The 12,690-nt window shown below is 36.7% G+C and overlaps 1 protein-coding gene across 1 annotated transcript in view; it reads left to right on the top strand.

The window, feature by feature from the left end:
* Positions 1-7,232: 7,232 nt before the first annotated feature.
* The window catches only part of Ppp1r3a (protein phosphatase 1, regulatory subunit 3A), a 41,453-nt gene continuing 35,995 nt past the window's right edge, over positions 7,233-12,690 (top strand). The window contains exon 1 of the mRNA NM_080464.2: positions 7,233-8,045. Within this exon, the coding sequence (NP_536712.2) occupies positions 7,261-8,045 (785 nt within the window). The 5' untranslated portion in view covers positions 7,233-7,260. The remainder of the gene's footprint in view (positions 8,046-12,690) is intronic.

Here is a 12,690-nt window from a genome sequence, read left to right as displayed (position 1 = left end):
TACTGTATAGGGACCTAAGAAATGAGTGCCTCATTTCCTTAGCTGTCTTACTGCTCATATGAGCATAGAGTGAAGGGCCTTTTTGAATCATGTGTATTTCAGAGACTTCTGGAGACATGGGAGTTATTTACCTCCTAAGTCTTTAATTGAAAACATTTTTTCTCAATATATCCTGATTATGATTCCCCTTCCTCTGCTCATCTTTCTTACTTTCCACCTCTCATCCTATCTGGGTCAACTGCCTTTCTGTTTCTCATTAGAAAAAACAACAGGCTTCTAAGAGATAAAAATATAATATGATATAATGTAACATATTCCACATAAAACCAGAGACAGTGAAACTTATAGAGAAGAAAGTGGGGAAAAGCCTCGATATATGGGCACAGGGGAAAAATTCCTGAGTAGAACAGCAATGGCTTGTGCTGTAAGATCGGGAATTGACAAATGGGACCTCATAAAATTGCAGAGCTTCTGTAAGGCAAAAGACACCATCAATAAGACAAAAAGGCCACCATCAGACTGGGAAAGGATCTTTACCTATCCTAAATCAGATAGGGGACTAATATCTAATATATATAAAGAACTGAAGAAGGTAGACTCCAGAAAATCAGATAACCCCATTAAAAAATGGGGCTCAGAGCTAAACAAAATTCTCACCTGAGGAATACCAAATGGCTGAGAAGCACCTGAAAAAATGTTCAGCATTCTTAATCATCAGGGAAATGCAAATCAAAACAGCACTGAGATTCCATCTCACACCAGTCAGAATGGCTAAGATCAAAAATTCAGGTGACAGCAGATGCTGGCGAGGATGTGGAGAAAGATTAACAGCCATCCATTGTTGGTGGGATTGCAAGCTTGTACAATCACTCTGGAAATCAGTCTGGCAGTTGCTCAAAAAATTGGACATAGTACTACCGGAGGATTTCACAATACCTCTCCTGGGCATATATCCAAAAGATGTTCTAACTGGTAAGAATGACACATGCTCCACTATGTTCATACCAGCCTTATTTATAATAGCCAGAAGCTGGAAAGAACCCAGATGTCCCTCACCAGAGGAATGGATACAGAAAATGTGGTACATTTACACAATGGAATACTACTCAGCTATTAAAAAGAATGAATTTATGAAATTCCTAGGCAAATGGATTGACCTGAAGGGCATCATCCTGAGTGAGGTAACCCAATCACAAAAGAACTCACATGATATATACTCACTGATAAGTGGATATTAGCTCAGAAACTTAGAATACCCAAGATAGAAGATACAAAGCACATGAAACTCAAGAAGAACGAAGACCAAAGTGTGGACACTTTGCCCCTCCTTAGAATTGGGATCAAAACACCCATGGAAGGAGTTACAGAGACAAAATTTGGAGCTGAGACAAAAGGATGGACCATCTAGAGACTACCATATTCGGGGATCCATCCCATAATCAGCCGCCAAACGCAGACACCATTGCATACACTAGCAACATTTTGCTGAAAGGACCCTCATATAGCTGTCTCTTGTGAGACTATGCTGGGGCCTAGCAAACACAGAAGTGGATGCTCACAGTCAGCTATTGGATGGATCACAGGGCCCTTAATGAAGGAGCTAGAGAAAGTATCCAAGGAACTAAAGGGATCTGCAACCCTATAGGTGGAACAAGAATATGAACTAATCAGTACCCCCTGGAGCTCGTGTCTATAACCGGCCAGCCATCAGTGGAAAGAGAGGCCCATTGGTCGTGCAAACTTTATATGCCTCAGTACAGGGCAACGCCAGGGCCAAGAAGTGGGAGTGGGTGGATAGGGCAGTGGGGTGGAGGGTATGGGGGACTTTTGGGACAGCATTGGAAACGGAAATGAGGAAAATACCTAATAATTTTTTTTTAAAGCAAACACAATGAAATTAAAAAGCAGGAAAAAAGGCCAAGGGAAAGTACAAGATGCAGAGGCCTACTCCTTCACACATGCTCAGGAATCCATAAACACACTAAGCTGGAAGACATAATACATAAGCAAACACTTGGTGTAGTCCTGTGCAGGGTCAGTGTGTGCTGCCCCAGTACCTGTGAGCTGAGAGGTCATGAGTTCATATAAGCTTTAGATGATATTGATTAACAAGGCCTTGTTCTCCTCTCCTTCTGTCTGTCTGTCCGTGTGTCTCTCTCTCTTTGTGTGTGTGTGTGTGTGTGTGTGTGTGTGTGTGTGTTTGTGTTCTTCATCCACTCTGCCTCTTACATCCTTTCTTCCTTCTCTTCTTCAGGGTTTCCTGATCATGGAGACTCTTATCTGTGACTTTAACAGAATGTCATTAGGAGCCATTTTATATCTTTTCTTTTTTAGAATAATAGTATTTGTTTTAACCTTAAATTTCTTGACTATTTAGTTTCAGGTTCTTGGTCACCAAACATGGCAGGTATAAGTAAAATTTACACTAAAAAGAGAAAATGTGTATTAGGTTTTACTTTTTCCATATTTTTGGTAATCAATAATTCTAGACTGTATTATACAAAGAGTCTGCGCTTGTCATAGATTCTTAAGCCTTTCTGGTACTCTCACTTTGAGTGACAGTGTGAAATGAAAAATTAGCATCACTGTTTGCATTCTAAAACTGGATCCTACACAAATCAATAGTTAACCAAATTAATAAAATAAATAGAAAACATAAGTGTCAATATTCTACAGGACATGGAGTATCAACTTTTTGAAATGAGAACAAATAATTCTAATAAGCTATTTCAAACTCCTGCTTGAAATAACAGTCTAATTTTTACATGAAGATAGGAGAGTGTGGACAGGGTTCTTGAAGTCACTTTTACAATGCTTCTTTCAAAGTATACTAGTGACAGACACAAAGTAGTGAACACTCCATGGTGGGTAGCAGGTGTTAGGTGGTAGAGAACAACTCTTAGATTTTAGATCTCCTTTGTAAACTTACTGCAAACACAATGTCTGATCTAGACCAGGGAGTTAATATGTTTTATTAAAAAATAAATATTATCTTTCATGATAAATGGCTCACATTTGCACATACTTTCCTTTTTTTTTTTTTTGATTGTAAATATTTGGGCCCGTTTCAAACCACCGAAGTGATTCCAAAATCATATTATTCCTTGTAAATATAACTCTAAGCCCATGGCATATTTAATCCTAATATTTAGCTATACCTCTTAATATCCAATTACGTCATAAACATTTTATTGATCAAGGTCTAATTTGCTATATACATTATCAGTAATATCTATCTTTAGGTAGGTTTATTTTTCTTTTAGAGATAATGCGGAATTGCTGACAGCATAACAGGAGAATTTTGAGTTTCAGCTTTATTATACTCAATGTGAAATATTTAACCCAATACTCTCTTGCTTCATATCCTCGGAGCTCTAGATTCACATTCTTTTATTAAATGACTAATTGATTGTAATTCACACTGTGTAGTTCACATAAAATGAGGTCTTGATACCTGAGTATTACACTAGCTTTGGACATATGATTGAAAAGAAATGAGATGCTGCTTTTGGTGACAAAGCTCTTTTCTATAGCAAGATCATTCACTAATACTGCATCGTTCAAATATCCAAGGAGTGAATGCCATGTCTATAAACTTTCTACTTTCTGATGATTTCTATGTCCACAGTTTATTGGCAGATTGTTTACCAATAATTGGTGTTTTGGGGGAAAAATCTGTCTCTAAAACTTTGTTTGGAATAGTGTCCATTAAAATTGTTTGACAAGAGTAGATCTAAAGAGACTGTGATTCTTTTCAATTTAGTTTTAAATGTAATTCTGTCATTCACAAACAGAAGTTTCTATGATTGAGAAAGTATAGCCTGAAATATTGGATTCAAGTAGACCACATGGGTGGAAAGTTGAGAAACAATGTCATAAAGAAAAAGTATTTGGACACTCCAGAGATCATTCATCAAATGGGGAAAAAAGGGAAAGTTCACAAAAGTTAATTATTAAAAATAAATCAAATCTAGAACAAATGAATTTTAATGACAATCCTCAAAGCCTGGTTAATTTGCTAATCATGATTCTAAAGCAAGAGAGTGTATGTGTGTGGTAGAATGTGGAGTGCATGGGCTGAAATCAAGCACTTTGTTCAACTCTCAGCTCTGTTACTAAGTGGTGGGATACTTCATTGCCCTCAATCTGTTTTCCTATGTAAAAACGAAGCCTAAGTGATTGCGAAATGTACCTGAATTGCTAATATATATGTATATATTAGCAAAGTATTTTATAGGGACTGTACCGAAAAGAGCATACAGTACAAGAGCAATGTTGGTTCCAATTGTTTTCATGAGTGGAATACAAGTCTCTAACTCTAAGGTCAACAAATCAGATCATCATTTAATTAAATCAGGCCTGTGTGCTAAACTCCCTGGAGAAGATCTTCATCTTGAGAAATCTTTGTAGATCTGATAGTGCATCCAGGTTATAATATGAACATCTCTAACAGAGATTTTGATATGTGCATGATAAATATGTGTATGTTTTATTTCTGGTCTATTTCCCAGTTTCATTGTGCTTTCAATCTTTTCCACTTTGTCTGTGCCTCCAGGAAACAGAGACTCTGAAGGTAGCATTAGCCTCCATGCTTTCTTAGACATTAGAAAACCTTGCAGGATGCCTGATCAAAACCATAATGTATCCAGTATTATTTATGACTCTGTACTGCTCCTAGCAAGATTATTACAGTTAGCTTTGTTCCTTGAATGGGTCTCTATCCAATAAATACCTCATGGCACTTTCTGTTTTTAAGTTCTTGTGCTCATGTCCCTTTCTGTGCCTTAAGAAATGGGAATAGCTATTATGCAACTGATCTGAGTTTCGGTATACTAGCCATGTGACTTATCCTGATTTGCAGTTTATAAATAGAGCTTTATAAATAGTCTCTTGGGATTATCTTACTTGAGTGTGCCGCCTACATCCTATTTATTTCGCTCCTGGATGATCTTTTTTCTTTATGGGAAAAAAAAAGGTACTCTGAAATGTTTTGTTAATAGAAAGAGGGTAGGGGAATAAAAGTGTAAAGCTTAGCTTTCAAATAAATGCTCTCCTTATGCTAAAATTACTTTATCTGAGCAGCTGAGGGCCAGGATAACATGTTAAAGTTGAGCACTGTGGATGTTTGAAAATGGGATATTATTCTATTGTATAAAAATGAAGCAAAGATTTCTGAATTTTAACTAGATACAAATATCAAGTCATGAAGATGAGTATGGTAGGGTTTTGTGGGTTTGTTTTTTGTTTCTTTATAAGCCTCATAGGCATTTCAACTAAGGAGAGCTCATTCACAGAGGAACAGAGTTCAGGCAGGAGTAAGAGGAGCTAAAGGGAACTGCAACCCTATAGGTGGAACAACATTATGAACTAACCAGTACCCCGGAGCTCTTGACTCTAGCTGCATATGTATCAAAAGATGGCCTAGTCAGCCATCACTGGAAAGAGAGGCCCATTGGACTTGCAAACTTTATATGCCCCAGTACAGGGGAATGCCAGGGCTAAAAAGGGGGAGTGGGTGGGTAGGGGAGTGGGGGGTATGGTATGGGGGACTTTTGGGATAGCATTGGAAGTGTAAATGAGGAAAATACCTAATAAAATTTTTAAAAAAAGAAAAGAAAACATTTTTTTTTAAAAGAATGAAAGCACTGGAGGTTTGATAAGTAAGAAGAGATTAGAAAGATGAGGTCACTCTGTGTTAGCAAAGTGTTGGCCAAAGGGACATACCAGATTCCAGTTAGGTAAAACTTGTCAGCTCTAAATGGTAGTAGCTAACATAAATCGAGAGACTACTCTTTGTTGAAAATGGGCAGTCAAAGCAGAAGAATCCGCATCAAGTAAACAAGAGCATTTTCAAATGTGCATCTAATTTATAAAGCCAATTTTGTAGACTATAGACACAAACTGTATCACATGTGTCAATAAACAAATCTACTGATATTTTCCTCATATGACCTATATGGCACTTTATGTATCTTTAAAAATGCCTATCTTAAACCCTCCAGTTTGCAATTATTTCAATTTGCTGCTCTGAAATGATTCGTGTGGCACACATACCGTACATGTCCTAGCTATGTAAATGAGATCTAACCCAAATATTTTCATTTTCTCCTGTTCTATGTCCCATCTGTTTCCACCTTTGGAGGGGAAATTCTCATTCATGGAATTTATGTAATTCAAGGTGTACAATAACTTACAATATTTATGAAGATGTCATTTGAAAGACAGGGTGCCATTGCAGCTTCTGATATTGAAAAACAGTCACCTCTTTCACTGCATGTTTTATATTTTAATTGAGTTCAAATTACAGATATTTTAAAGGCATCATGCTCTTTGAGTTTATCATTGTGTTTACCATTTCAAAACCTATTTCAGTCTCCATGATGAGTACTACATCCACTAAAATGTCTTTAGAAGCTTTTCAGGAATTAGGCTCATATACCTGTGCACATCTGTTTTCCTTTCCTTTTTTCTACTCGGCTGTATAATATTTTTTTAATTACTGCAAGGATTCAATTTTAGTATGTAGCAGTATTTTCCCACTTTCTTCATGTGTAGAGACTTCAGAAAATAACCCATGAGGTGATGAACAAAAAGTGACATTTATTGTACACATTTTCCCATCATATTCCCAGGACAGATTTCCTGTTGGTGGATTTTTGTGCTAAGGCATATGAGTATTTACATCTCTTCACAATTTTCACTTTACTTAACATTCAGCACCTGTAGTTGACACCTTTGTACTCAAAGTTTGAGACGGTAAGTCTCAGAAACTGCTAGATATGGTTTTTAGCAAACTGTAGATCTCTGCTAGTCACAGATGCTCACACATTCTACCGTCCAAATTTCCTTGCTTCATGGATTGACTCTCCTCAAGTACATACATATTCATTATTTCCTTGCTTTTATTTCTTTTGTGTTTACATCAATTAGATAAAGCAGACTTTTTATCCTTAGTTTTAATATACTTGAATAACAAAAATAATGTTTGACGACTCTTCAGACCTGAGCTCATCAACACATGCAACTTTAAACATCAAAAGTGAAATCTGGAACATTGTGGCCAGAGTAGCTTTGATGCTATCATATAAAAGGCCTTGGAGGCAGGCTAGCATAGTTGACAAGCCATTTGGACCTATTTATAGAGCTGACTTCTTTTGCAATGTCAACTGTAACCTTACACTTATTTTAAGCCTCAGTATCTCAGATATCAGCCTCTACCAGCTGTACAGTTTACTCTTATTTGATAAATCAGAGAGACCAATGGAGCCCGCTGAAGAACCTGGTCAGATTAGCAAAGATAACTTTTTAGAAGTTCCTAATCTGTCTGATTCTGTGTGTGAGGATGAAGAAGTTAAGGCGACCTTCAAGCCTGGCTTCTCCCCTCAGCCAAGCAGACGCGGGTCAGGATCTTCGGAAGACATGTATCTGGACACTCCAACCTCAGCTTCCCGGAGAGTTTCCTTTGCTGACAGCCTGGGATTCAGCCTTGTGTCTGTTAAAGAATTTGATTGCTGGGAACTACCCAGTGTTTCAACTGATTTTGACTTAAGTGGGGATGTTTTCCACACAGATGAATATGTTTTATCTCCACTGTTTGACTTGCCTTCTTCAAAAGAAAAGCTTATGGAACAACTCCAAGTCCAGAAAGCCGTGCTGGAGTCCGCTGAACACCTTCCCGGGTCAAGCATGAAGGGCATTATTCGAGTCCTGAACATTTCTTTTGAGAAGTTAGTGTATGTGCGCATGTCTTTGGATGACTGGCAGACACATTATGACATTTTAGCAGAATATGTTCCTAACTCGTGCGACGGTGAGACTGACCAATTCTCTTTTAAGATTTCATTGGTTCCACCTTATCAAAAAGAGGGCGGTAAAGTGGAGTTTTGTATACGCTATGAAACTTCTGCTGGCACATTTTGGTCAAATAATAATGGCACAAATTATATATTGGTTTGTCAAAAGAAGAGGAAGGAGCCAGAGCCTGTAAAGCCATTGGAAGAAGCACCTAGCAGACAAATAAAAGGCTGCTTAAAGGTAAAATCACGGTGAGTCCACGTTTTGCATTCTCTAATGTTTATAAAATGTTAATTTGCATGTTACAAGAAATAATAAATCTAAAAATGTGTTTCTTGTACATAAAAACAACTGTGTGTCACATGTAGCAGGTCAATACTGCTTAGGCAATACCATTCTCATATTCTTAATTAAGGAAAATTCGTGTGTAATACAGTAGTGGGTGGTAGGCATACTATTTGCTTTCAAACCCTGAATTATAGATGCTTCACTTATGAAATTATTTTATTTAGAATACATTTATTTGTAATGTTTGTCAAATGCCCATGCTTCACCCTGAAACATACTTAATCTATATAAAATTGTACTTCAATGTGTACCTGGTGCTCAGAAGTTTGTAGATTTTTTATAACTGCAATGAACATTTTAATTGCTTAATGGGCTATATAAAGACATTTGGCGTAATCTATACCAGATTAAATCATAACAAAAACTAATTTATGAACTAACAAGAAGACAATTGTGAGTGAAGTATACATTGCACATAAAACTTCATAATTATATAATTGTAACATTATGGAACACAAATTAGTATAATTTATTAAAAGTAAGTGGAGCAGAATAATAAAAAATGACCCAGATAGTAAGAACGATATTCAGCTATACTGATGAGAGTTTTGGGACATGACCCCTCATTAGTAACCCGGCTTGTCTGTTAATGTCGAAATATAGAAGTAGCCTTCAGCTCACTCTGTAGTACAGAGCTGGCTAATTTCCATGACAGTAGGTCAGCAGATAGAACACCCAGGAACAGTTAGATCCCTGTCTGCTCTTCCCTGCATCCCAAAGGAACAGCCCCCCTTGCTCTTCTAGCCACTGGTAAACTTTGATTATTCTCTGAGTGATAGTCCTAAGTATCCCCAAACAATTTAATAACTTCACCAGAAACATTTTCATATGTTGAAGACGAAACTATATATGTATAAAGAAAAAACACTCAGAGTCCAAGTACTAAATAGAAACTTTCAGAAATTACTTTGAGAAGATATTAATAATTTTATGTTTTAATGGATAAAGAATTAAGTAGTAATTACCAGACTTGTTGATCCAGTGGATTCATGAACTAAGCTAATATAGGTTAAATCAATTAAAATATAAAAAATAGTACACTTTTAATTTTATATTGATGTCATTTGAAAGAAGCATAGTCTACTTTGTGAGCTATTCCAACTTTCTTATTTCAAACTAAACTTTCTTAAGCTGTAATTTATATTATTAAAAGAGAAAAGATAATCATAGCCTCTGTATATGCTAAAATAAAAATTAGATGCTGTGATAATACTCAGTAACATTATCTGCAAGGGAAAAACAATGATTCAATGAAATTCAAACTAACCTCTGCACAAAACACTATGTACTTTTAATACTTTATTAAATACTTTTAAACCATGCAGCCAAGCACTGTTAGAGCAAGCAGAATTTAAGAAATGTAAAAATGTCTGGCTAGAGAAGCAGTTTTTAACTCAATATGTGCTTCTATGAGTAAAAATTCCAGCTTCAAAATGTCAAGCAATACATTCTGAACTGAGTTCAGGAGATTTCTGAGGAATAGACTACCCTTCACTTGCTACCCAGAGTAAAGAGGCCTGGCTTAATCATACACACTAGCCATGGGTTCTATATGTGTGTGTGTGTGTGTGTGTGTGTGTGTGTATTCATATACATATACATAATATATATATATATATATATATATATATATATACACACAATGTTCATGTATACCTTTGTATTCAGAACAGAAATCATCAGCTCATAGCAGACACCACTCAGATTTTAATATTTCTTTGGAGGAAAAAAAGCTGAGAAAAACCGAACCACAAAATGGTCTGAAGGCCTGTAAAGTTTCCTAATGAGTTATGGAAATGGAAAAACCTCTTTCCTTCGAAACCACAAATACATTTTCTGTACTTCTATAACTTAAAAATGACCAACATAATTCAAACCACATTTTGAAGAAAGCATTTGCCTCTGGAGGAGGCTTTCTGTACTGAGTTTCAGTCCAACATGAATTTTTACATCTGATTTATATACCACTCAAGATGGAGTGTATAAAGGAAATCCTGACAGATCCTCAGAACAGCATGTGCCATAATAGAATATTTATACAGCTTTCCATGATATAATTTATATGCAATGGGCTTTCAAATATACCTAAAACTCACACAAGAGAGCATTATCAAATTTCTAAATGAATAGTGCAGTTAGATTTTATTGGGAAGAATTTGGTTAGGAAAATAGAAGGCTCCCTCATTAGTATTATTTAAAAAAATGCACTTATGGTTAAAATAAACTAATACTCATTTGAGAAAAGATTATAGCTTCAAAATATCCTTCCTATAGAAAAAAGACTTGTAAGAACTTAAAGGTCGTTTACAACAGTTCTATAACAAATTAGTTTAGTTTTACAACAAATCTATGCTATTTGATTTGGAGACATTTCTTTTCTGAGATAAAAATAAGCAGAAATATACATGAATTTGTGTTTCTTACCTACAAGTAGATTAAGAATGTGCAAAATAACTCAGAGTTAAAATGAAACTTAGAATGACCTAGTGCACAGAGTTACAACTAACTTCAGTTACTCTTAATACCAAAGTTAATTTGCCATCAGTGTCTGTGAGATTGTTTTCTGAAAGTGTCAATAATCCATCCCTTCTAATGAGTATAGAGCTAACTACATCCACATATTGGCTGAGGCAAGATTTCTCTTATGACAATCTGCCATAGAGGCTTGGTATTTTCATTGTGGAAATTTTTCTTAGGTTAGAGATTGTAAATGTCTTTTTTTTTTTTTTTTGATATGGTGTGTCTGTTTTCACTTGAGACTCATTACTCTATGTGATTTGAAATATCTACAGAGAAAGAAAGTCAGAGTTAGTTACTAACAGGCAACTGACCCAGAGTGTCTAATATCTGTGAAAGGCATGCATCTTGACGGATTTGTTAGGTGTCACCACACATGCGACAATTGTGTTTGTGTAAGCAAACAAATGTACAGGTCCATATAAATTAAAACTATAATGCAGATACAGGATGCTTGAGAAATTAAGCATGTTTGTGTTCCAGCTCCTCAATAGCTTCCAGTTCTTAGGAATTTACTAGTAAATTATTAGAAGTTTCAGTTAGAACTCACTCAGTTGAGGAATCTTTAAAACCTATACTAAGTCCCCATATTATAACCTTTTAATTTGAGGACTTGTAGACATTCAGGTGGAAAACATTCTTTTGTTTCTTGCAAGCTTTTGTTCAACAAGAAAATTTAAAGTTTCAGTTTTCTTGAGATATGCTTGACCTTATCATAGGAGTATCTAAAAATGGGAAGAGAACCTAGTAAAATTTCTGTATTTAATAGACAAAAACTGAAGTTCTATTTTCTTTTCAGAAATGTTTTAGGGTGGTGCTTGCTGTGTGTCACAGCACACATGAAAACATGAAAGGACAACTTATCGGAGTCAGTTCTCACCTTACTATATGTGGGTTCCTGGGATTAGATTGAGGTCATCAGATCTGAGCAAAATTTTAAAGCCCAACTTGTCATCTCTCCAGCCCCCAGACAATTCTTGAACAAGTAAGAGAGACATTATTTGGGTCATTGAACAAACTCACCTTTTTTTTGATATTTTCTTTATTTATATTTCAAATGCTATCCCAAAAGTTTGCAAGACCAAGGGGCCTCTCTTTCGAATGATGGCTGACTAGGCCAACTTCTGCTACATATGCAGCTAGAGACATGAGCTCTGGGGGTACTGGTTAGTTCTTATTGTTGTTCCACCTATAGGGTTGCAGACCCATTCAGCTCCTTGGGTAATTTCTCTAGCTCCTCCACTGAGGTCCCTGTGTTCCATCCTGTAGATGACAGTGAGCATCCACTTCTGTATTTGCCAGGCACTGGCATAGCCTCACTTGAGACAGCTATACCAGGGTCCCCTCAGCAAAATCTTGCTGGCATATGCAACAGTGTCTGGGTTTAGTGGCTGATTATTGGATGGATCCCCAGGTGGGGTAGTCTATGGATGGTCCATCCTTTTGTCTTAGCTCCAACCTTTTTCTCTGTAACTCCTTCCATGGGTGTTTTGTTCCCTATTCTAAGGAGGAATGAAGTATCCACAATTTGGTCTTCCTTCTTCTTGATTTTCTTTTCTTTTTTTTCCCATTTTTTATTAGGTATTTAGCTCATTTACATTTCCAATGCTATACCAAAAGTCCCCCATATCCACCCACCCCCACTCCCCTGCCCACCCACTCCCCCTTTTTGGCCCTGGTGTTCCCCTGTACTGGGGCATATAAAGTTTGCAAGTCCAATGGGCCTCTCTTTCCAGTGATGGCCGACTAGGCCATCTTTTGATATATATGCAGCTAGAGTCAAGAGCTCCGGGGTACTGGTTAGTTCATAATGTTGTTCCACCTATAGGGTTGCAGATCCCTTTAGCTCCTTGGCTACTTTCTCTAGCTCCTCCATTGGGAGCCCTGTGACCCATCCAATAGCTGACTGTGAGCATCCACTTCTGTGTTTGCTAGGCCCCGGCATAGTCTCACAAGAGACAGCTACATATGGGTCCTTTCAATAAAATCTTGCTAGTGTATGCAATGGTGTCAGCGTTTGGATGCTGATTA

Source organism: Mus musculus, chromosome 6 (assembly GCF_000001635.26).
Source record: "Mus musculus strain C57BL/6J chromosome 6, GRCm38.p6 C57BL/6J".
NCBI classification, from domain to species: Eukaryota; Metazoa; Chordata; class Mammalia; order Rodentia; family Muridae; genus Mus; species Mus musculus.
This window is presented reverse-complemented; position numbering and strand designations above follow the sequence as displayed.